At 47.3% G+C, this 25,471-nt stretch overlaps 1 protein-coding gene across 1 annotated transcript in view; it reads left to right on the top strand.

Moving 5' to 3' along the window:
- Positions 1-24,578, top strand: part of CLCN1 (chloride voltage-gated channel 1) — a 31,010-nt gene extending 6,432 nt beyond the window's left edge. Inside the window, exons 4-23 of the mRNA XM_068142084.1 lie at positions 988-1,116; positions 1,221-1,354; positions 1,708-1,785; positions 4,136-4,214; positions 7,215-7,340; positions 7,995-8,079; positions 9,399-9,500; positions 11,728-11,812; positions 12,373-12,522; positions 13,511-13,580; positions 15,030-15,140; positions 15,264-15,477; positions 16,148-16,281; positions 16,746-16,969; positions 17,083-17,188; positions 18,846-18,928; positions 19,637-19,675; positions 20,270-20,374; positions 22,216-22,302; positions 22,752-24,578. Coding sequence (XP_067998185.1) covers positions 988-1,116; positions 1,221-1,354; positions 1,708-1,785; positions 4,136-4,214; positions 7,215-7,340; positions 7,995-8,079; positions 9,399-9,500; positions 11,728-11,812; positions 12,373-12,522; positions 13,511-13,580; positions 15,030-15,140; positions 15,264-15,477; positions 16,148-16,281; positions 16,746-16,969; positions 17,083-17,188; positions 18,846-18,928; positions 19,637-19,675; positions 20,270-20,374; positions 22,216-22,302; positions 22,752-23,147 — 2,537 coding nt within the window. The 3' untranslated portion in view covers positions 23,148-24,578. The remainder of the gene's footprint in view (positions 1-987; positions 1,117-1,220; positions 1,355-1,707; positions 1,786-4,135; positions 4,215-7,214; positions 7,341-7,994; positions 8,080-9,398; positions 9,501-11,727; positions 11,813-12,372; positions 12,523-13,510; positions 13,581-15,029; positions 15,141-15,263; positions 15,478-16,147; positions 16,282-16,745; positions 16,970-17,082; positions 17,189-18,845; positions 18,929-19,636; positions 19,676-20,269; positions 20,375-22,215; positions 22,303-22,751) is intronic.
- The last annotated feature ends 893 nt before the right edge of the window (positions 24,579-25,471 follow it).

Below are 25,471 nucleotides of genomic sequence, written 5' to 3'. Positions count from 1 at the left end.
CTACTCAGTATCTTGTATCCCTCCCCTGCATTTGTCCTCTGGTGCCTCTCCCCTTTTCCAACTGTACGAATTCCAAGATCCTCCTGCCCCATTTTGGTGCACACTCACATAACATTTCCCACATCCTGTTAACTACACTGTTCCTTTATCCTGACCCTCAGTGTCCCAGTCCTGACCTGCACACACACCCCAACCCTTTCCTCTCAGTTATCTTGGCTGCTGATGTTATAAGATGTCCTCAAAGATCCAATATTCCTTCATCCCAGTGTTCCTCCCTTTAGAGCTTCCCCATCTACCTGGCATCTGGCTTACCTTACCAGAGAGCCTCTGTCCTTTAAAGTTCTTGCAGCTGAGTCCTTTGGTTTTGGTTTTTTTCTCTCCACCAAGTCTCAATCTCCAGCTGTGTGAGGAGCCAGCTCAGGCAAAGGAGACTTGCACAGGAACTGAAGCTCAGACTGGATTATTGGCAGCTCATGTTGTTGCACCTGGCTGAGCAATGGTACCACTGCTGTTTTGACAGCTGGCACAGCTCTCTTCATGCTGCTGTTCTAAAAGGCAAACCTTCATCAGAGCTTTTAAGCCAGTTTTTCTGAAGGAATGATTTTTCATGTGACTGAGTTGGAGAAGAGGGCACTAAGCTATTGGGGGACCATTTGATTATCATTCAGCACCCAGCTCGGGCCCTCAGTCTGCCAAAGGAATAGACTCTGTAGGGTGATTGATCCTTGCAGCTCGCTTGCAACACACCTCTGTCTGCTACATTTGGGCACAGGTATTACTGCTCTCCAAGAAGAGAGAGCCATCTCTATCTATCCTGCAGAACCCCTGCTCTATTGGGGAACCTGTGCTCAAAATTAACAAGGCTTGTCTTGGGAAACTAGAATCTCAGGGAGATTTGGGATGGGCAGGTTTAGCAAGGGTGTGACACTTTGGTGTGTTTGTGGCAGCTGCTGGTTACTGACAACTTCTTTGTTTGTCTGTCCACAGCCTACAAGTGGATGTACACAAAGGTGCAGCCGAGTGTTCCCCTGCAGTACCTGGTGTGGGTCTCCTACCCACTTGCTCTTATTCTGTTTGCGGCCCTCTTCTGCCACCTCATCTCGCCCCAGGCCATTGGTGAGGGCTGAGGGCATGCCAAGATCTGCTCTTGTCTTGTCTCATCTTCCTTACTCCCTTTGCCTAAGCCTTTTGCTCATCCCTTGCTCTGCTGTTGTTTTCAGGATCTGGGATTCCAGAGCTCAAGACCATTATGAGGGGAGTCGTCCTCAAGGAGTATCTCACTCTCAAGGCTTTTGTGGCCAAAGTTGTGGCCCTCACAGCTGGGCTTGGAAGTGGCATGCCTGTGGGGAAAGAGGTGAATATTGCTGTTCTCATGGGCAGTCATGGCTGGGGCCTGGGGAGAGGGAAGAGCTGTCTCTGGACAAAGAGTCTATAAATGTTTTCTTTCTTTTGCCGCTGTTCCTCTTCTGAAAGCTCTTCTCTTTCCAGCAACACTCATCTTCCAGTGGTCATTTTTCTTCCTTTGAAAGGCTTGGTAGAGAAAACTTCAAAGAAGTAAAGTCAGATAGTCTTTGAGAGGGGGAAATAAAGAAGACCGAAGGAGTGGCTGAGGTGGTCAAAGAGAAATGATGAGATCTGGAGTGACGCAATGGATGTGAGTAACCAGAGGGTAGGTCTCTCTGATTTCCTCCTCTTCCTCTCTTGCAGGGTCCTTTTGTGCATATTGCCAGCATCTGTGCTGCAGTGCTCAGCAAGTTCATGTCAATCTTCTGTGGTGTCTATGAGGTAAGGCACATGTACACCTGCATGTGGCTCTTCCACAGGCTGCACTCCTAAGACATGCAGGATGATGCTGGTGGGCCACAAAGCACAGAGGACACACGTGGATTGAGTTCACTGTTCTGCCACAGAGCAGTAAAACACAAGCCAAAGAGAATGGGGGAAGGCCAGATAGCCATTCAAATAACCGTGCAGGCCCATCAGTGTTACCTACCTGCTACACAGAGGCTGGGTGGGAAGATGTGCGACATGTTATCAGTCTGATATCCTTGAGCTGTGATCATCATCTGTTTAGAAAAGTAGCTGCAGACAAAGATTAATTTGTCTGTAAGCCAAAATTACACAGCACTGCTAATTATAGCCACACTATGTCTGGGCCTTGGCTGTTGCAGAACAGCCTGTGCAGGCTGATCACTGTACAAAAGTCTGTTAGCTGCACATAAAGCTCAGTGTAGGAGCTGCTTCAGGTGCAGGCTGCTGGCAGAACTGATTGTAATACAACCATGGAAGGTGTTGTTCCTCTTGAGTAGATCCTGCCTGTGCAGAAAGACCTGGTGTCACTGCTGAAGGTCAGCTGACAGGACTAGAGGCAGCACTGAAATGTGTGGAACCTGCTGTTTCTAACAGCAGTGGCTGGGTCTGCTGCTGACTTGCTTTGTTTCAGTGCTCTAGATGCTAACCCCTGGCTTTGCTCCCTCTAACCCCAGCATGCCCTGCTGGCTGCACTCTGTTCCAGAAGGTGCATAGGCATCTCGACTTCAGGTGGCGGCTTGTGCAGCTGGAGCTGGATGTTGCTTCAGGGCTCCTCTTGGAGGCAAGTGTCTTCCTCTGTGTGACATTTCATGTACAACTCTTGCTGTGAGATTCCTTGCTCTCAGCAGAGTTCTCCACAGATACCTTTAGCAGCATGAGTTTGTTCTTTTTGCATGTCACTGGTGGCAGGGACCACAGGGTTATTGCTGTCTGTTAATAAGGAGCCCTCGAAATGGATTTGAAAAGCCAGTTAAGCCCTTGACAAGCAGAGGTGCTCAACCTACTTTTTCCAGGTGCACTCTAGTACACTTGGTTTGGTTCTGTCTGGTTTGTCTGACTACAGCACCAACACTCTGACATAGTGCTGGGTCCCAGGAGATGCCCTGTGGAACAAGCAATTCTCAGTGGCTGCAATAGGTCTCTGTCTCACACTGTTCTTCAACACTCTTCTGTCAGACTCTTTGCCTCTGAACAGCTATAATTACCTCCTGCTATGCTCCAGGCCATGTGCATGTTCCCCCAGTCTCCAGCTGCTAATCACCATGCTGGTGGGACATGACACAACCCTCCCACTACTCCAGACACTCACACTGAACCCCGTCCCGTTTCTACACATGATTATGTGCTAAGGACACAGGGGCACTAACAGGGCCCAGAAGTTACCTAGGACAAAGATATGGGTAAGAACACATTGTTCTGGGTCAGGGAACAGTCCATGGCCCTGTTCTGTTGTGTAGTGCAAAGACAGGCTTGAGACAACTTTTAGTTGAGGCTCTAGCACCTGCTCAGGTAAACAAGAATTCATGGTCATCCATGGCCTTAGAATTCAGGCTGGCTACTCACATTCCCACCATGATGCAGGATCACTCTTTCCCATAACACTTGTGGGACATCTAACAGGCTGCTTTGGGACCCAGTGAGGCTTCAGACAAAACAAAATTTACCTGCTCACTTTTTGCCATTCTCAGGCATATCAGTGACAAGTATTGGAGAAGGAGTGGAAGAGCAGGTTCTCCCTTTCAAGACCTCTGTGCCTTCCAAAACTGAATCTACATTTTATATCTTCCATTTGCCTGTATTACCATGACTATTTTCACCAGGACAGCACAGTGCTTTACCAGGTGATCAGTTACTCATCTGCCTGAAGAGACATCTTCAGCATCTTTCCATTCTTGGTTCTGAATGTGCATGTGCTTTATGCACACAGACTCACAGGGTGGCTTTTCTGAGGCACTCTTTGGCACAGGCATCCTGAGATTCCCTGTGTAAGTAAAAGAGGAGTAAAGCATACTTAGGCACTCTCCCCAAGACACCTCTTCTGCAGTGACACAGATCTGCACATTTCACTGGAAGAGGAGATGCTGCCTTCTCCATGTGTCTTGAAGATGTGGTTCCAGGTGTGTGCCTAACATGCACCAGGTCTTGTCTTTTGAATAATTTGAAGCCATCCAGAAGGGAGAAGTAAGATAAATGTAGCTGTAACTGTGAGAGTGGTGTCAAAGCTGGGTGACAGCATGTGGCCCTATCTGCCAATCCTGTTAGTCACTCTCTGCTTTCTTGCCTTTCTGTTCTGTCTGTCTCTCTTTGTCTCTCTCACCAGTAGCAGCCATACTATTACACCGATGTCCTGACTGTGGGTTGCGCTGTGGGGGTCGGCTGCTGCTTTGGGACACCACTTGGAGGCAAGTGGCTGTTCTCTTTCCTTTGTCTCAGGTACCTAAATCCTCTCCTGCCTAGTCCTCCTCTCCCCCTTTCCTTTTTTGGGCTGTCACCTGCTCTGAACAAAGAAGCTTCCTGACAGTCTTTTTTCTGCACTGGCAGCCTCGGGGAGGCAAGGGGAGAAGGCTCTCTAGAAGAGTGGTCTTCAGATGGCAGTGTGCATACTCCAGGGAGTGCACAGGCTGTGGAATGTCAGAAGGACATATTGGATTTCTAATTTGCTTTTTTTTTTCTCTATAAATGAACTTCACTAATATTCAGGATCTGTAGTGGCAGTGGTGTCCTCCCCTGGGCCACGTGTCAGATGGCCCTGTGTCACATACCGGGCACAAGGAGTCCTCTGTATGGAGTTGTTCCCAGCACGGAGGCCTGGCAGTGGTGCCTTCACTCATTTGCTTGCTTTCAGCATATTGCAGTGTGCCAGATCCAGTGGATTTGGGGATTATATTAGTATTAACTAACCCTCACAAAAGGGACAAGTGTCTTCAAAACATTCCTGTGAAGAGGCTTTTGCTTGAAGATAACACCAACACATGAACAACAGGAAAATGGCAGAGCTGACCCTTCTACTCCTAGAACAGGCTCTTAGGCAGACACAGGATGAGGTACAGAAGACCAAACTGGCCAAAAAAACAATCAGAATTATCAAAGGCTGTTTTAATTATGGATTTACAGGTTGAAAGGGACCTCAGATTGAAAGGGACCTCAGAGATCATCTACTCCAACTTCCTCACCATGGGCAGGGGCACCTTTCAACTAGACTTGACTGTTCAAGGCCTTATCCAGCCTGGTCTTAAAAAAATCCCAGGGAAGAAGCATTCACAACCTCTCTGGGCAGCCTACTCCAGAATCTCACCACCCTCATACTGAAGAACTTCTCCCTAAGATCCAGTCTATGCCTGCTCTCCCTCAGCTTCAAACCATTCCCCCTTGTCCTGTCTCTAGACATCCTCATGAAAAATCCCTCTGCCGCCTTCCTGTAGGATCTCTTCAGGTATTGGAAGGCAGCAGGCAAGGTAAAACAGCAGAGAAATAGGAGCCAGCCATGCACGGAGTGCTAGAGGATGTCATCAATGTGGCTGATTTCATGAAAACAAGACCTTGAGCTGGTAGAATCTTTACACTATTTTGCAATTAGAATAGAATAGAATAAACCAGGTTGAAAGAGACCTTTGAGATCATCACGTCCAACCTATCACCCAACATCATCTAATCAACTAAACCATGGCACCAAGCACCCTATCAAGTCTCCTCCTAAACACCTCCAGTGATGGTGACTCCACCACTTCCCTGGGCAGCCCGTTCCAATGGCAAATCACTCTCTCTATGATGAATTTCTTCCTAACATCCAACCTAAACCTCCCCTGGCACAGCTTGAAACTGTGTCCTCTTGTTCTGGTGCTGATTGCCTGGGAGAATAGACCAACCCCCACCTGTCTGCAACCTCCCTTCAGGTAGTTGTAGAAAGCAATAAGGTCTCCCCTGAGCCTCCCCTTCTCCAGGCTAAGCAACCCCAGCTCCCAGCTGGGGAGCCACTAAGAAAATCCTTTGTATCATGTTCTCAGGTTATCTCAGGACAAAGGGGTTTAGAAGAGTTGTCTAAGACCAGCTGCACATTTTTCTTTCACACACCACAGTGCTCTGAATTTGCTGATCTTCTCTGTGATGATGAGCACCTGCCAGTAGCATGCTACCAAGCAATGGTTTTTGAAAAATGAAACCTAGCTGATGCAATCTCTTCAAGGTGAAAGCAGTGTTCTAACAGGGCTGAGAAAATGGGTGCTTTGTAAAAGCAACCTGTGGAGGCTTTGTGAAGTTGCAATGACAAATGTAAGTGTGTCACCCTCAAAACTCTCATGCCTGTACACTTAAACCTGGAAACAGAGGTTTCTGACCTGTTTTAAAACAGTCCCATTGCAGTGGGGTTTGCACTCATTTGTTAAAGATATAAACATGCAGCAGCTTCTGATTAGTGTGCAAGAGCAACTGATTGACAGCAGGGAAGAAGGAAACTTGCTATCCACATCTCAACACAAATCTTTGCACAAGTAGTGAGCATTGGAGCTGGGGTTGTTTAGTCTGGAGAGAAGGCTGAGAGGAGAACTTACTGCCCTCTACAGCTACCTGAAAGGAGGTTGGAGTGAGGCTGGTTTGGGTCTCTTCTCCCAAGTAGGCAGCATTAGGATGAGAGGAAATGGGTTTGAGTTGAGGGGAGGTTTAGGTTGGACATTGGGAAAAACTTCTTCACTGAGAGAGTGGTGAGGGGTTGGAACAGGCTGCCTAGGGAGGTGGTAGAGTCACCATCCCTGGAGGAGTTCAAGAAGCTGTAGATGTGGTGCTTCAGGATGTGGTTTCATGGTCATGGTAGGTGGGTTATGGTTGGACTTGATGAGCTTGGAGGCCTTTTCCCACCTAATGATTCTGTGATTCTACATGAGTGAAAAATCAGTGTCTTGGTTTGGGCAGCACAGCCAGTGGTGCCTTTCTTGTGCTTGAATTTATCTAGCTTTGTGAGGCATCTTTTCCAGCTGTGACAGCCATCGAGACCAAACTAAACTGAACACAGAAGCAGACCTTTGAATCACTGCATCTCAGTGTTAGCCCAAGGTTCTCAGAATTAAGGAAGGTTATAATCATTTTTAGTAAGCACTCAAAAAAAATATTATAATAAATCCTGTTCCATTAATAAAACATATATTTTTTTTTCATCTTAATCTCATCCTTTTTTACTTATTGCTGGGGTTTGGGTATGTTTCATATTGTACATAATCCATAAGTGCAGCATTCTGTGTACCTGGTTTTGAAATAAATACACAGGGTGTGTGCTCGAAAATCTTGTCTGAGCAGAGGTGTACAGTCAAAGTGTGGAGACCACTGCTCTAGAAAACTACTTAGAAGCCTTTCTCATGCTTCTAACATTGCACTCCTGATTGTAACTTTGCTTCCTTCCCAACCCTTTCTAGGGGTCCTTTTCAGCATTGAGGTCACATCCACTTACTTTGCTGTCCGCAATTACTGGAGAGGTTTCTTTGCAGCTACCTTTAGTGCTTTCATTTTCCGAGTCCTTGCTGTTTGGAACAAAGATGCAGGTAAGCTAAGAGCCATTCCCACTGCCTTTGGACAAAAGTTGCTGTATTCATTTATGATTTTCCATCATCATGTCTACTTTTTGGTGCCCCCCCACATAAGAGGGACATAGACTTTATGGAGTGGGTCAGGAGGCCAAAAGGATGATCAGAGGGGGGAGAACTTGGGGTGTAGCTGATTTTTTCCACCTCTGATTTCTATGATTTTCATTCCTATGGTGTCAGTCAAAACAAATTCTGCAGAGATAACTTCAGAGGTGATGAGTTTTGTTTCTAGAAGGCAATCAAAACTGTGGATGGCACCGCTTCTCCAGATAGGTAAGGACTGACTGCCTTGCAATGAGAGTTTTCAGTGTCAGTGCAGCAGAAAGAGAATGGATGGTAGAAGAAAAGAACCCCCTTCAATCTGGGATTGCAACTAAGGGTACACACACAGCCTCTGAAAACAGTCCTGTACCATCTAGAATGCTTGGGGTTCAAGTGCTCCAAAACAGGCACTGCTAAACCAGAGCCAATCTGTAATACTGTACAGAAGGTTGTGAAACAACACAGGAGAATGTATACACTAGTTCCCCTGTGCCTACCCCTAGGTTTTATGGCATTTAATGTCTTACCTCACTGTCCCCTTTACTCCTCTACCTCTTTCTTCTCTCACAGATACCATCACAGCCCTCTTCAGAACGAACTTCCGCATGGATTTCCCCTTTGACCTGCAGGAGCTGCCAGCCTTTGCTGTAATAGGGTAAGTGGCCAGGAACCTGGCTCTTTGCTCTGCAAGAGTTATCATGTGAGCTCTGTTAGGAATTCTTTTGCAAAACAGTTACATACAATTTCTTGTAGACATCTTGACTGGCACAAATAAGGCCTCTGCTTGTTGGGATCCCATCTTCAGAAGTGGTGTCCATGTAGCACACCAGACAGGGAAGGAAATGTGGCTATTAGGAAGCTGTTTGCTATTGCCTTTCATACAATCACAGAATCATTTTGGTTAGAAAAGCCCTTTAAGATCATTGAGTCCAACCATTCTCTAACTCTGCCAAGGCTGGTGCTAAACCATGTCCCTCAGCACCACATCTCTGCCTCTTCTAAACACTTCCAGGCATGGGGATTCAGCCACCTCCCTGGGAAGCCTGTGCCAGTGTTTGGCAACCCTTTCAGCCAAGATGTTTCTTCTAATAGCCAACCTAAACCTCCCTTGCTTCAACTTGAGGACATTGCCATGTGAGGAACACAAGCCTTAGTGATTAGGGTGACAGAAATGACACACTTTGCTTTAGTGACAATCATAGAATCCTAGAATGGCTCCAGCCTTCCTGTAGAATGCCTTCAGATATTGGAAGGCAGCTCTAAAGTACCCCCAGAGTCTCCTCTTCTCCAAGCTGAACAACCCCAGCTTCCTCAGACCATCCTAACAGCACAGGAGCTCCAGCCCTTAGATCACCTTGGTGACTCTCCTCTGGACTCACTCCAACAGCTCTGTGTCCTCCTTATGCTGGAGACACCAGAACTGGATGCAGTATTTGAGGTGGGGTCTCAGCAGAGCAGACTAAAAGGGCAGAATCCCCTCCCTTGCCCTGCTGGCCACACTCTTGCCAAGAGTTGCCATTATAGGCTATGTATTTCACAGAGGTGCATTATTGTGCTGAATCAGAGTTAAACTCACTTCATTTTTACTGTTTCTTGATCCCACCTGATCTCTAACTTCTGACAATACCAGTCTTTGCCTAGTTGCTCTTTGTCAGCCTCCACTGAGATCTGTCAGTCCCTTTTAACAGATTATTTTATAGATTTCTGTAGATGACATTTCTCCCTCTGAGTAAGAGAAAATGTAGCTGGTAAAATGGCTTCAGTGCTTATGACAAAGAGCTGCAAAATAACCTCTCCCCTTTACCAGGGAGTCCGTGTCCGCAGGTGAGGTGCTGTAGGAGTAACCCTCCAGGAGACATTTGAGAGGCTTCATAAACAGCTGAAAATGAAACCCACTTGAACGAAACGACTTGGCTGGTGGTTTGTGTATTGTCTGTTGCTGGGCATGATGTTGTCTCCTTATCTCCACTTCAGGATTTGCTCTGGATTCCTTGGAGCGTTTTTTGTTTATTTCAATCGCCAGGTGGTCCTCTGCATCCGCCGTCACGCAGCGCTGAGCCAGTTCCTCACCAAACAGTGAGTGCCTTTGAAGAGACTTTCTTGAGGGACCAGATCTGTATACCCTACCTGTACTAGATAGTAACAAATGCTTCCTGGAAGCCAAGAGAAGAATTTCAAGCCTTAAGACAGCACAAATACCAGAAGCGTATCCGTAAATATCAGGAGAGTTTGTTCTGCCCTGGATTGTCTCCAGTCTGGGCCTACCTCGATGCTTTCAAATAGCTTCTTGATTTCAAAGGGAGGCTGTGTAATATGCAGTAAGAGGAAAAGAGAAACTCGACAGGAAAGCAGATATTTTAGGTTGGAAAATCTGTGATCATGCTTCTTAAGAGCATTCTGCTTCTGTTTACTGTTTTAGAATGGATAAAAAGTTAATTCAGCATCAGTCAGATTTTATCAAATACAACTGAAGCTGCCCCCAGCATAAGAGGGACCTGGAGCTGCTGGTGTGGGTCTAGAGAAGGCCATGAAGGTGATCAGAGGGCTGGAGAAGCTCCCCTATGGGGACAGGCTGAGAAAGCTGGGACTGTTCAGCCTGGAGAAGAGAAGGCTCTGGGAAGACCTTAGAGCAGACTTCCAGGACCTGAAGGGGGCCAAAGGAGAGCTGGGAAGAGACTTTTTACAAGGGCTTGTACTAATAGGATGAGAGGGAATGGATTGAAGCTTGAGGAGGGCAGATTGAGACTCGAAATCAGGAAGAAATTCTTTCCAGTGAGGGTGGTGAGACACTGGAACAGGTTGCCCAGGGAGGTTGTGGCTGCCCCTCCCTGGAGGTGTTCAAAGCCAGGTTAGATGAGGCCTTGAGCAACCTAGTCTAGTGGAAGATATCCCTGCCCATGGCAGGGGGTTGGAACTGGATGATCTTTAAGGCCCTTTCCAACCTAAACCATTCCATGAATCTATGAATTCTATGAATTGATGTCATAGAATTATGTCTTTAAAGTCTACTTTTTTTAAAGGTCAGGCAAAACGCAGGCCAAACCTAATGAATGTGCTGCAGTTACTGCAGGCCTACAAACCAAAAAGCTGAAATCAGTTAGTAAGAACTGCAGCTTGGAAGAGAAGTGCAAAATATTAAAGATCTTAGCAATTCCTCCTCCTGGACGTGAGGAGGAAGTTCTTCACCATGAGTGGTGAAGCCCTGGAATGGGTTGTCCAGGGAGGTGGTTGAGGGCCCATCCCTGGAGGTGTTTAAGCCCAGGCTGGATGAGGCTCTGGCCAGGCTGATCTAGTGTGGGGTGTCCCTGCCCATGGCAGGGGGGTTGGAACTAGATGATCCTTGTGGTCCCTTCCAACCCTGACTGACACTATGATACTATGATACAGGGCACTTGAAAATACTTACCACCACCACCACCTTATAAAGTTGTAACTTCCAAAACTGTAGCCTGAAGGATAAAAGGTGGCAAACTGTTAAATCTTCAGTCTCCTTACAGAAGTTTGAAGCTCTGAGTTTTTTGAGAGGTGGGGAGGTCCTATATTCCTTAGCAAGCTGCAAGTCTGAGCAGAAGGAACCTACTAGCTAAAAAGAAGTTTAGACTGACTTAATTTACTGTGTGGAAGAAAAACAATGTCATTCTTTGTTATGCAGCATTACCCACATGCCTCCAGCGCAGCCATGAAACAAAATCAATAGAGCAGTGGAATAAAGTGTGGATTTGCTTTAAACCTGTGACTAATTTCTCAGGATTTTGTAGGTCCTTAAACTGAAAAAAATTAAAGGTTCTATTTTGTCTTCCTAAATACCACAGCATCTCAGCCAGAAATTCCTGTAGAGAACACAGTAAATTGTCTGTGGAGACCTGGCAGGATTAGTCCAGCACATGGAGGCAGCTTGGACTCATATTGTCTTAAGTGCCCATGAAGTGCCACAGTGAATCCAAAAACACAGCAGCAAGAAAATTCAGATGGCTTCAGCCTGCTGCCCAGCTGTCCCCCACTACCCTAGCTGTGCTAGGCCTACTGGCCACCAAAGACAGCTTCCCCAAAACTGTGCTGATGGAAAAGCAGTTTTCCTCCTAAGAGTGAAGGCAGTGGGGGGATGCATGCAGAAAGATATGAACCCCCTGCATTTCAGTCCACTGGGATAGGATCCATTGCATGGGGGATGAAGAAGCAAGACCAGTATAACCAGGACAAGTGGAGGAGATCTCTCACAGCAATAGCATTGATAGTGCTGAAGTGGCAGGTTTGTAGAGGAGAATGTGAGCTTATGCTTTAATAGACCTTTTTCTCTTTTCAGCCGCCTCGTTTACCCTGGGGTTATAACCTTCCTTATTGCAAGTATGACTTTTCCTCCTGGATTTGGGCAGTTTATGGCAGGAGAGGTGAGAGCTGGATGTGTATTTGCAGTTCTGTGGAACAGCTGTGCCTTATCCTGTGCCCCAGTAACCTTATGTGATGGAAAGTGGAAGAAAGGTATGGGAGGATTTTGGATTGAGGGCAGGCTGTAGTCTGTGACTCATGAGACCATCTCCTTCATATGCAACTTGAAAAGGGGTTGCTCTCCTAAGCAAGTAATAAGGAAGGTGTGTTACCCTGTGTGTAAAAGTAGTTTTCCTTTCAGTAGTTCAGGTAAAGTCCCATCTCTCTTCCTAAAGAGTAAAACTGTAAATGAAGTTACACAGTCGTGAAGTACTGAAGTAAAAATCTCTGCTTTCCTGGAGCAGAGGCCAACACATCACTGATACACACACAGATCCCCCACCCCCTGTGCTCCAGCTTGTGCATTGTGTACCTCCCCCTCTCCTTCCATCCCCCCTTTACATGAATTCTGATGGGGACATGGCCTTGCTGGCAGCTGAACTCTCTGTGAATGATGATAATCATTCATATGGAATTGACCCCATCTTAGCTCATGGCTTAGGCCTGGTTTTTTGTCATTTAGTTGATGCCACGGGAAGCCATCAGCACTCTCTTTGATAACTATACCTGGGCAAGACACACAGGGGACACTCAGATCCTGGGGAAATCTGCTGCCTGGATCCATCCTAAAGTCAGTGTCTTTGTCGTCATCCTGCTCTTCTTCCTTGTGAAGGTAGGAAACCATCTCACCATAACCCTTCTCTACCCAGAGTGAATGCTCTTGATCCATTCTAAAACTGCTTGTGAACTGCCCATGAGGAGCTGCTGGGTATTGAATGAAACCCTGCAGCTGCAGTGGGTTCATACATAGTTCTGTGAGATTACCAAATTTATTAGGGAATAGTTTCCTAGCCTTAATACAGTGACCTCCTTCACTGCTCTCTAAGTCATCTTCCTTATGCATGCTGCTGAATGACCTTTGGTACCCGCTGTGTAGTAGGTGGTAAGGACGGCTCCATCAGAAAAGATTTTCAGGCTTCAGAGTAAGTAAATTATTCAGTTATAAGCTCTGAGATAATTTATATTTGCCCTAAATAAAGCCTGAAGCCTGCTACATGATCTTCCTGGCTACAGATAGGAGACATTAAGCATATGCAAGCACAGTCTACAGCTGTTTGAGGCTCAAGGATCTGTTAGTAGTACCATAGCTTGATGGAGAAATGCAGCTGGAAACAGTTTTGCTCACTACTCTGAAAGCAACAGCAGATCAATTATTCTGGTCTGTGGAAGTGGGTCTCTTTATTTTGGAGAATTAGCCCTTCTGGGAGCAGGGAGTTGGGGGAGAGACCTCCAGAGTTCACTTAGCAATGAAATCTTCCCAGGTCTGTGAAATTTTGACAGCCTTGTTGTTTGAGCTGTTTAGAGCAGTAAGAAATCTCAACTCCTAAGGTCCAAGGCCAAGGAGTTCTCATTTTCATTCATCTCCTTGGTTATTCATCTTTCCTGAGACCCAGAGACCCTCTGTGTCAGTGTTTGGGTCTTGCCAGAGCTCTTCCAGCTCCCCTTCACACCCCACAGTCACTTTACCCTTCACTTTCTGACTGAACTGCCAGATCCCTCCAAACATCTCCTCATGGATTGATAGGCTGGGCTGTAGAGTTGGAACTGCATGAAATTCTGTTGCTGCTCAGTAACAACCATACCCTCTGCCTCTGTTCTAGTTCTGCATGTCTGTCATTGCTACCACGATGCCAATCCCTTGTGGAGGCTTCATGCCTGTTTTTGTTATTGGTGAGTTCCAATTCAGTGTTGCAGCCTATGGGTCTGACAGGTGGACAGGCTAAGAGAGGCACTGTGCGTGTCCAGGAGGTTTCTTCAGGGTGAGGAGTCATCTCTCGCTGTCTCTGACAAGCTGGGTTCATGGTCCATATACCAGCCTGCGAGTCTCTGCTTTTGTCATTTGCCCACCCCCTGAATCCAAGTGCTGAGGAGGAAATCCCTTTCATTTTACAGAAGGAAAGCCACACTGAGGGAAGGCACCTGAGCCATGGCCACCTAATATCTCTACATCATCTACAGAGAGACCTTCGTCCTACAACTAGGAGTATTTGCTCCTTTCACCTCTGAAAGCCAGCTAGAGGAGATCATGTCAGAGCTAGTACCTGCAGTGTAACCCCCCACGTACTCAGTGCTTCTGACTGAAACGTGGCAGTGTGGGAGTGTAGTGGGGGTTAAATGGTTTTAGTTGCAACACCAACACATTTAAAGAATATGATGCTAACGTTAAGAGAGGCTGTGTTAGACTGAAGTATGCAGGCTCATGAGTTCAGCATCAAGTACCCACAGCTCTTAAACAAAATGCTGAGGCAGGCAGCAACTGAGCATGAGACAGTAGTAGGACCTTGCCATGACGAAGGCTAACCACAGCAAGGTTGTACCAGGGGAAGCCCAGCCAGCAAGGCAAAGAACTTCCCTTCCTTCAGCACTTTGGACACAGTTCTGAAATGTTGTGCCATCTCATGTCCATCAATACAAGAGACTCTGACAAAGTGCAATGAGGCCAGTGGAGGACACTGAGACTGTTGGGGAGCTGGAGCACAAAATAGATAAGGAGTGCCTGAAGAAGCTGGGCCTGTTCAGCCTGCAGAAGAAAAGGCCTGGAGGGGATCTAACTGTGACCTTTGGCTCTCAAGGAGCAGGGGATAGAAAAGATACAAAGAATCCTCTTAGAGACACATAGTAAATGGGAGGTAAAGGCACAAGCTGCAACCTGGGAAATACTGATGGGTCACAAGAAAAAAAATCTCTCCTTGGTTAAGGTGCCCAGGAGAACCTCCAGCCTTGTGCACTTCTGAAATGTGTCTGGGCAAGGTTCTGTGTAACTTGATCTCATGTTGAAATTAGCCCTATGTGGGCAGGGGTCAGAAGGTGGCCTTCAAAAGTCCCTCCCCAGCTGTGATCTTAGTGCTTGGCCATGCACAGCAGGAGTGCAAAGGGCCTCTGCAGTACTCTCCATCACAAACACTGCTGTGCCCACCGTGCCTCGGCAGGGACTGAGTGCTCAGCTCTCCTCACCTCCCTTAGCACCTCTTCCTCCTCTCAGGGCCTAGCTCCTCTGCTTTGTGACTGAGAACTCCTCTTTAGTCCTCAGTGTCCCTTCAGTGTTGATGTTGTTCCTGTCAGGAAGTGCTGATGGCACAGCCTGGGCGCCAGCCCCTAACCGTCGGTGCGGTTTTGCAGGTGCTGCGTTTGGGCGCCTCGTGGGGGAAATCATGGCCTCCCTTTTCCCCAATGGGATCCTCTTTGATGGAATCCTTTATCAGATCTTACCTGGAGGCTATGCTGTCATTGGTGAGTCTCAATGTCTTTCTTCACCTGCTCCCATCCCCATGACTTTCCTGGTTGACATGACATGCTGTTTCTATATGGAAGTCTTCTTCTCTTCCTGTTCCTTTTGCACCCGACCTGGGAAAGGTGCAGCAGCTTTGACAGGAGCAGTGAGCCACACTGTCTCCACTGCTGTGATCTGCTTCGAGCTGACAGGGCAGATCTCTCACATCCTCCCCATGATGGTGGCTGTCATTCTTGCCAACATGGTGGCCCAGAGTCTGCAGCCCAGCCTCTATGATAGCATTATCCAGGTGAAGAAGTTGCCTTACCTGCCAGACCTGGGCTGGAATCACATAAGGTACAGTCGTGTGGAGGTTGGGAGTGGCAAAGAAATAAAGCAGCTGAGGCTAAGAGCATGGTAGAGTAAAAGGGCATGAAAAGAGGACAGTAATGCAAAGAAAATAAAAATGCAGAATAGGCCTGCAGTAAGAAAAAAAAACCAAGTAGGGGACTAGAATTAGGGCTCAAACACAGAAATGGAGATGATTCCTCTTCTTTTCCTCACTGAAAGCACAGGGCTGAATGATCTGCACCATCACCTGATTTCTGTTACTGTTGGTGCTTGCTTCAGTTGAAAATTTTAAAAGCCAGATGCCTCATTTCCCTTTTCTTTATGCAGCAACTGTTTGAAGTATCCTTTTATTTGGAGGTTTTGCTTAAACCAAAATTCAGTTCTTTATATACGTGCCTTCCTCGTTTTAGTGTAGAAACTATAGCCAGGTGTGCCTGTCGAAGCCTTCTGACCATCTGTCTGTATGTATTGTATGGTGAGAGGTAGCGGAGTGCAATCCAACTGCACTGGCAACCTGGTGAACCCAGTGGAGGGTCCTCTGGATTAGTCTCACAGAAGCACCTCTCCTGACAATACTTTTTAAAAGAGGGGTTCATTTATATATTTCTTGAAGGAATTTATCTGCTAGACATTGTTAATACACTCTCTCTTCCCTGTCTTGTTCATAAATTCACAGCAAATACAATATCTTTGTTGAGGATATTATGGTCCAGGATGTGAAATTTGTCTCCTCCAACTGTAATTACCGAGACTTGCAAACTCTACTCCAAAGCACCACTGCTAAGACTCTGCCTTTGGTGGACTCACCAGGTAAGCAATATAGAGAAACTGATCTTTCCTGATGAGTGGCTCAGCTTAAAGCCACAGAAACTGGCTTTCAGATTACATGCTGTGACCCACTACATCAAAATCCTCTGCTCTGGATCCTGTCTGACAGCTGCTCAGACAGGTAAGCTGAGGTGTGTGCAGTGAAGCAGGTACAGCCGATAAGGGAGATGTGTGGGAAGTTTGTGGACTGAACTGGGACAACAGGGAGGGATCTTACATAAGTAAAGGGCCTGCTTCTGGTGTGGTGCTAAGGAGAGCTGGAGAACTTCTCACAGCCCCACAGTGTGTTAGCCGCTATTGGCAGACCTGGTCAGTGACTCTTGTTTAGCTCCAGACAGGACAAGTCCAAGCACTTTAAAGAGGTTGAGGGGAAGAAGGGAGTGTGTGGCAGGGGACACTGAAAACCTACAAGTGGCTTAATGGCTTCTCTGCTTTGTATTGTTCAGACACCATGATCCTGCTGGGGTCTGTGGAGCGCTCTGAGCTGCAGACTCTCCTCCAGAGGCATCTGAGCCCAGAACGCCGACGACTCCTCACCAGAGAAATGCAGCACAAGGCTGAGGCAGCTGACATTGGGCACAGCAAGGGACTGTGGGCAGCTCTGCCAAAGCTGAAGCATGAATCTTTTGCTTACGTTGATGAGGATGAGGATACAGATGAGAAGGGAGAGGTGAGGCAGAGGAGTGGAGAAACTGCTAGACAGAGACTGCAGTAAGGCATTTGGAGACGCTGAGAAAAAGATGATAGAGGGTGGACTTGATTTTTCTCTCCTTTCTATAACAGCTGCCTCAGCCCTTGAGTCCCACTCCTAGTTACCCAGAGGAACACAATGGCCTGGCAAGTCCTCTTAAACAAATGCCTGAAACTCTGGAGCCACAGCAGCTCCCAGGTATGGTACCTTCTGGCATGCCTCAGCCACATCCTAGGCAGCTTGTGGCAGCTTTCACACCTCTGTGTGTACACACCTGTCCAAGGTGCTCACTTCCCAGAAGCTGAGGGAAAGAGCTGTCTCTGCTCTTCCTGTACTAAAGGTATTTTGCTAATGCATTTCAACATCCATGACAAAATAGGACCTGGAAATACCTTCTGTTTATGAGCTCTCAGAGAACATGGTAACATTTAGGCCCACTCAGACACCTCTCTCTTTCCACTTCATCCTTTGCAATAACATCTCAGGCATTTTCTGAAGAGTCTCCATGGAAGAGTCCCATCTTTTGCCTCCTTCACCCTGTGGTTTAATTTCCCTAGGAAAGGCAGAGTGAAAGCTAAGTATCTCTGCTTGTTTTTAAGGGTGTTTAGGCTATGGCACAGCCATCTCCAAAACCAACCAGCTTCTTTTGAAGATGCAGCTCCCTGATTCAGCTACAGTAATATGGTAGACAAATAGTCATAGGTGGTGATCTTTGTGTGCTCCCCAGATTAGATCATGTCTGATTCTAAGCCTGTACTCAGAGCTCATTTCTGTATCATAGATATCTACATTTGCTGCAGGATGGTGCAGGTGTTCAAGAGGGGATTGGATGTGGCACTTGGTGCCATGGTCTGGGAGTCATGAGGTCTTGGGTGACAGATTGGATTTGATGATCTTTGAGGCCTTTTCCAACCTTGTTGATTCTATGATTCTATGATTTCTTTTTCCTTTATGTATCTCAAAATATGCTGAGAGAGAGCAAGAGCAGAGGTGTAGCCCAGGTTTGAGAATGAATACAAAGGAGAAAACTCTGACTCATGCTTTCAGATACTCAAAAGCTAGCATGGGATATAGCACACTTGGTTCCTCACCACCACCCATGTATGACTAAACCTCTAAGCCACAGGAAAATCCACTTTTTGTTTCCAAGCCAGTAGAGGAGTGGGACAGCCCTCCAGCTTCCTCACCAAAGCAGAAAAAGAATCACAGCAAAAGAAGGATGTGAGACAAGTTACACGACTGATCCAGAAGGATCTGACCCATCTTGCTCCATGTCCTTGTTCTCTTCACGACAGCAGCAAACCCCATCCCCTCCTCTGTGCTAATTCCTGACTGTGCTGCCTGGGAGAGTAATTCTGAGAGTAATTTTTCCTTCCTACCATTACACTCCTGGAACAGCCCATGGACTCCTCATACTCAGGCTGCTGCTGAGCTTTGTCTTTGAAGTAACTTCCAAATTCTCACCTCCCCTTCCCATCCTCCTCCTCCAAACCACGTTCTCTGTAGGCCTCACAAACCTCTTGTCCCAGCAGTTTGTCCCCTGTATCAGACTGTTTGCTGTGTGAGTGGTCTTTCTCTGGGCTTTTGTTTGTTTTTCCTCAGGAAGCCTGACACACAAACATTATCTGCAATGGCTACTCTGTAATGCTTTGTTTCCTCTCCTCAGGGAAAAGGCACCGCATGGGAACATTGATTCTGGCATGTGTCAGTGTCTTACAAATTGAATGTTGGATTAGGACTGGCTGAGCCCTAGATACCTCCTACCATGTCCCTCATGTTATTTCCCAGCCTCCTTTGTATTTTTGTCTCTCATGTGTTCTGCTCTCTTACCTGCATGTTTGTTCTCATCCTTCAGGCAATTTCAGGAGTTTGAGGCAACTGATCCAGCAGCTCTTGTGCCGTTACAACCTTCCACATGACACAGAGGATGCTGTCCAGGTTAGGGATTCTGAGAGCCTGGCAATCCCCTGCAGAGGGAAGGGAATGCAGTGGAAATAGTACCTGCTGCTCAGAGCCATTAATTTGGCCAGAGTGTGGGCACATTTATGGTCCTGAACTCTGGCAGCATCAGTGAGGAAAGCTCTCCAAGGAGAGAGTGTGACTGCTGGAGCATGCTGCTACCTGGAGAGCCATTTGAGCTCAGGTGTCAGGGTCACCATCAGCACTCAGTGTGGGCATCTTTTCTCTCAGTGAATGACTTTGTGCTTTTGTGGCTGCTCTGGGGTGAAGAGCAGCTCTGCTCCATTTGGCAAACAGTTTTGACCACAGAAAAACAAAAAAGTGTTCTTGCCTTGTACCATATAAGATGCTGTTGGGTATCTGACCTATCTGCACAGGGTTGGTGGGTATAACACAGAGCCTATGGGACACCCATCCACTCTAGGGCAGTGGATGGGCCCCAGGTAAGGTATCTGAGACCATCTAAAGCAGTACTAGATGACCATGTTCAGGCACCTGAATTGCTCCACCAGCATCCCATAGTCAGTCATTACAAGTGAGGACAGAGTACACCTTACACTGTCATACACTGCCTGGAGTAAAGGGGGGACTGCAAGGGTGAGGAGGCTGTGCAAACAACTTTCTGCTTTCTGCACTCTGTGAAACTGTGGGTTCCTTGTCTGTTCTGAACAGTGTTTTCTCCTGCAGGAGCCAATGGAAGTCATGGACACAATGAGGCCAGAAGAGGTAAGACTGGGTGCTGAAGGGGAGTGAGGTTAATGGAGTTTGCCTTTTGCCCACACTTCTGACAGTCTCAGGGATTGCCACAGAGAGACATAGCTAAAGCCATTCTATTCTTAGAGCTGCAGGTGTCACCCAGTAAGAGATAGTTCTGCCAGATGTGCTGAGTAAGGCTCTGACTGATCTACCTTTGAAGGCAGGCCTGCTGTGAGCACAGCTTTGGACTAGAGACCTCCATAGGTCCTCCCTTACCTAAACCTGTATTGCTCTTTCATTTGTCACACAAAGGAGCCATTGTCTTGTAATGACAAAAGGAAGGTGCAGTCAGGAAAGCTGAGATGCTCACTCCCTCTTTAAGCAGGAAGGAGCAAAATCTCACTGCTCAGAAAACCTCTGGGGTACTGGAATCGCTCTCTTTCCATAGGGATTTGACATCTGGCAAGGAAGGGATGAGAAACCTGAAGGATGTGATATCATGGGTAAGAAGAATGATGAGCATAGGAAGGAAGAAGCATTACCAGGAGAATGAGGCTAGTTTGGGTAGACAAGACAGCACTACTGATTACCCCCAAGAGTGATTAATTTTCTTTCCTGTGTCAGATAGATGCCTGGGAGCAGGAGGAGCTGAGCAAGGATGTGTGCTTTGACAGCTGCCGCATAGACCCTTGCCCTTTCCAGCTGGTGGAAGGCACTTCCCTGCACAAGGTGGGTGCAGATGTCTCTCTGAAGCATGCACTGAATTTCTCCACCCTATCTGTGATTGTAAGTCTACTCTATGACTTGTTTCTTCTTCACCTTGTTTCTTGTCTTCACCTACAACTACCAAACCAGCAGGTTCCTATAGCCTTCTGCATGTACCTGCAATCCCCTGCACAATGAAGAGCTACACAATAAGTCCATTTACTAAAACAGCCTACCTCAGATGTCCCACTCACTGCATGAGCAGCAGCGTTGCATGCCATGCTGCTAGGGGCATTGCACCAAGACTTACAATCTCCCTTGTCAGCATGCAGAAGTGCAATGAGTACTCACGGATTTCCCAGGGGATTGTCAGGGTGTACAGTCTGCTGCTTGACATCATAGACTCATCGAATGGTTTGGGTTGGAAGGAACCCCCAAGGGTCATCTAGTCCAACCCCCCTGCAGTGAGCAAGGAGATTCTCCACCCTATAGCATAGACTCTTCATTGAACTGAAGCACAAGAAAAGAGGAAGTTGGATCCTACAACTTGTTGAGTTAGCACTGGGGATAAAAGCAATCAATTTCTATCAGGAGTAAAGGAAGACTGGGCTTGTACTCAGGGGAAAGGGAAAGCAGCCTACTGATGCAAAAGTGCACTTTTACAGTGCTCATTTAATGTGAACAGCCACCCTTGCACAGAATGAATTACTGTTATCAAAGGGGTAAAATCTCAGCCTTGAGCAAAATAAGAACAGGTTGCTATGTGCTTAAGAGGAGTTTGGTGTTTTTTCAAAGGACTGGCTAAAGTAATCTGAAAACCATCAGCATTATGTTTAAGAACATAGGTGTCATACCTAGAGAATGCAGATGGAGAAAGGTTCATCCATCTCATGAAACAAAGAGCTAATGAGAAGCTCAGAAATGACAAACAAGTCAGCTTAACTTGGATGCACAACGAGTGCAGGGATGAATAATCAAACTGTCTAAGGTAATGCACAGCTAAAGCTAAATGTGGGACTGCTGACAGTGGCAATATCTCACCTTACTGTGACCAAGTTGTATTTAACCAGCCTGATCTTCTTCTGTGGTAAAATGTCTTCTTCCTGGGAAATAAGATTTCCTCTGCTTTACACTTGAACATGACATTCAGTATCTCCTGTGATGCTAGGGGAAAAAGCAACTAGGCAAATTCCGGCTGTGAAAGAATGACAGCCTGTAAGGCCACAGGTGAAGTTCAGCCAGAGCTCAGCTTCAAGAGCTTGGAGCTTGGAAATACACCACAGATGAGCACTGAGAATGCTGAAAGTTTTAGAAAGCCTGGCCTATGAAAAACAGTACAATAAAGGGGGTAGAAGAAAAGACTGATAGCAGTGTGCCTTTGGAGAAGGCTGTGTAAGAGAAAGGGAATAACTTGTTCCCAGTGTTTCCACTGCACTGGCTAAGCAGCAAGAAGCTTAAGTTTTGACAGGAAATATTCTGAAACAGGATAAGAAGAAATCTTCTAGTGTTAAGGCAAGCAATTGAATAAATAACCCAAGCAGGGTTTGACTTTCCATATGACTATAGTAATTGCCAGCACTAACTGAAATAGGATCTGCAGAAGTGAGTGTCTGCCAGATGCACAATGGGAGTGACCTTGAGGATGTGCTCTCCACACTCCTAACAATGGCTGCATAGCAGAAGGAAGGACCCAAGGGTGGTATTTGCTAGTCACACAAAGGGAAGGGACAAAGCAGTTTCTCACTGGGATAACTGCAGACTTGTGCACCTTTTGATTGCCATTTCTGAATCCCAAGTCTCAGCTCTAACACCAAGTATCAATTTACCAAAGTCCCTGAAACATCCTTCTGTGGTTTTGCTCATAGACACATACATTGTTCTCCTTGCTGGGCCTCAGCCGTGCCTATGTAACCAGTATGGGGAAGCTGAGGGGAGTGTTGGCCTTGGAAGAGGTAAGTACAGATCCTTTCATCTCCTCCTAATCAACTGCAAATGTCCCAAAAAAAAAACCTGCAACAACTTAGAGGTGCTGGAGGATCCAGCTGTAAAATACAGAACTGCAGCTGCAACCTTTTCAACCCAGTGCTGAATTCTGAGGCAGCCCTTTGGAAATCACATAGCCAAAGGGATGGCTGCATTTCATTTGAGGCAGCAGGCACTGCTTGCAGGGATGTCAGATGGTTCATCCTCTTCATGAACTTACCTGAGTGGCTCTTACTGTCTTGCAAACTGGCGTGGACTTTGTTACTTACTGTGGAATGACAAATCACACCACCAGCGTAAGAGACCTCTGCAGACCCCAGGGGTGGGGCTCTAGTTGTACTCCCTTTACCCTGCAAAGGGTATGGCCGGGCAGGGAAGGGCCAGCCTCCCTCTCACCCAGCTTGTTCTCTCCTCACAGCTCCAGAAGGCCATAGAAGGCTCCACACGATCGGGGGTCCGCCTGCGCCCGCCCCTGGCCAGTTTCCGCGACACCAAGCGGCCCTCGGTCAGCACCGCTCCGGGCCGGAGGGACACGCTGGGGTGGAGCCAGCAAGACAACGGCGCCGAGGCGGCGCAGCAGGCAGCAGACCTGGGCACGGAGAGCCCCCTGCCTGCCTGCTCGGACACCCCCCAGCCCTCACACTTGAATGAAGAGGGGGAAGTCCTGTCTTCCACTTACACCACTGATACAGAGTTGGAAGAGATGGAGCTGACAGGGCCGGCTGCTGAAAACATCTCAGACATCCTCAAGGACATAAGCTTACGTACCACTGACCTGGATGAGGATGAAGATGATGAGGATGTCCACTTATAGCTGGCATGGAGGGAGCAGTCCATCAGCTGAGCCAGCCTTCTTGTGTTTGCTCCTCACAGAGAAGCTTTTGGATGTTCTTTGCAATCCCTGCAGAGGACTGATTCAGGGAGAAGGGGCTTTGGACTCAGCCTTTCTCCTGGCTGTCCTCTGCTCAAAGACTCTTTTGCTGTTGGACTGCATGGGGGTGTGCAGGAGTCAAATGTGGACTGCAAGGGGGCTAAGGACAGGCTCATAGTGCTCAGGCTCTGCCAAGTCTGCATAACATGGCAGAAGGGATTGTGGCAGGATGTTAACACTGCTGGACACAGTCAGGATGCTCTGGGTCAACCTGCCACATGGAAGGTAGAGGGGGAGCAGCTCTTCCCCTCTCCATTGGTGTCATCCTTCCAGGCACAGCTGGTCTGCATGCACCAGTGTAAACACAGCCAGGCCTCCAGCATAGAAGCATATTGGTGCTTCATACTGCAGTCCTGTCCATGTTGCTGCAGGTCCTTTTCTCTAGCTCTTATCTTGCATCTTCCCCAAACATTCCCATGTAGAATCCCTTCCTCAGTTTTCACTCTGGGATTTTCCTGGATGGGGGTGCAGTTAGGAGCTTCTCTTCTGTCCTTTAGCTGAGCCATGCCCTTGAAACAGATGGAAGGAAAATATCTGGTCTGTCTCACATCTTGAATTCTGCCAGGGCTCTAAGAAAAGCACTGGAAGGTAGGAAAGCCTCTTGGCTTTCCCAGAATCTGCAGAATCTTTAAATAGCATGGGGAAAATGTTAAGAGGCCTGTTGGGTGTTGGGAGGAAGAGGAGTCAAGCAGCACGACCGCATCTGCACTTCACATCCCTGTGTCTGTCTCTTTGGATCACTGGTCACAATTTTTACCAAATGTTAAAGTCTTAAAATACAGGAACTCAAAAAGAATTGTGGAGTGCTGGCAGGGTGCCAAGAAACACAGCCGAGGGAAGCCACATTTGCTACACTTTGAGAAGAGGATTCTCTCTGAAAACTGCTCTTTCCTAGCAGTTCCACCCTGCCTGCTGCCCACATATTTCTGCATACCTCAGATCTGAGAATTCCAGCTCCCTCTTTTGCCAACTTGTCTCCACTGTGACTAGCAGCAGAGACCTCAAGCCTTGTCTGCAGCATCACTTTCTATTCTAGGTCTAAATCTGGAGCAGATCTTGATCTGTATCTTGCAAAAAGGTATCTTGTCAGTTCGTGTCATGCATGCCAAACCTTAGCATCCAAACCTAAGGTGCTGCTGTGTTCTACTCACTGTCCTTGTGAGGTTTTCTCAGTAAATAGGCAAACCCAAATCTGTGTATTCTGCAAATTTTGTCTTACTTTCTGTCATATTTTTGGTGTCATGGCACTTTGATGCAGTTCCAAACAGCATATTGGATGTGTTTCCATTTATCAGCAACAGAGAATAAATGCAGGCTCTGAAAATGTGTTCTTCGGGGGTATTCTCCCAGATGCTGGGCCACATCCCCTTTCCTGCTGTTAGTGAAGCATTATCTAACCTAGATAAGCATTATCTAACCTAGAGGGCCCAGTTTTACCTCACCAGGTACTTATTGTCATAAACTGTATTAGGAGCAAGTAGAAATTATCACTGCCTCTAACCAGTCTTCCTAGGAAAATTCCCTCCTGGCTTTAATTCCACTCTGTTGATGGTCATGGGTGGGAGAGTCTATGACAAGCTTACAGAAGAGAGAACTCTCCCCAGCTGGTCTCTCTGAGACAGATTTATTTTTGCTGTCTGGCATTCAGAGCCCATCAGCTCTGTACTGGCTTTGAGGCATGATTCCCCTCTGTAAGGGGGAAGGCAGCCTTCCCCTGCCTCAGTGATCTTCGGTCCAGAGATCATCCTGTCCTTATGAGAAGACAGTGGTGATCTGAGGGCAAATCTCTCGTGCACACCAGCTGCTTGCCTCCCCCAGAGGGTTGTGGCTCATGTCCGGCTGCCAGGCATTAGGACACAGCCTCTCTGCTACCTATGTGTCACCTTCCCTTGCCTGCAAAGAAGAGGCAGAACAACTGCAGCTTCTTCTCAGGGATTGTGACAGGCCTTTAAATAAGCAGGGGAGAAAGGATATTCCTTTTAAAAACCATTAGTGTGCAGTGAGTGGCAACACTGAGCCCAGATCTGCCCTGACAGGCCACACACCCTGGGAGGCAGCACAAGGTTCTCCAAGGCAGCCCCAGCCTTGTTATCAGCGAGCACAGACCTGGAGTCAGCCAAATGCTTGCACTGAGACAGAGAGACCAGGAGAAGGTTTGAGGCTGGAGTCAGTGCTCTTCCGTCTCCTCTCTGGAGTACAGGTACCTG

This window comes from Melanerpes formicivorus, unplaced genomic scaffold, assembly GCF_026170545.1.
Source record: "Melanerpes formicivorus ecotype bairdi unplaced genomic scaffold, bMelFor1.0.p_v2 SCAF_8, whole genome shotgun sequence".
NCBI lineage: Eukaryota > Metazoa > Chordata > Aves > Piciformes > Picidae > Melanerpes > Melanerpes formicivorus.
Note: the sequence above shows the minus strand (reverse complement) of the source record. Positions and strands in the feature narration are given on the sequence as shown.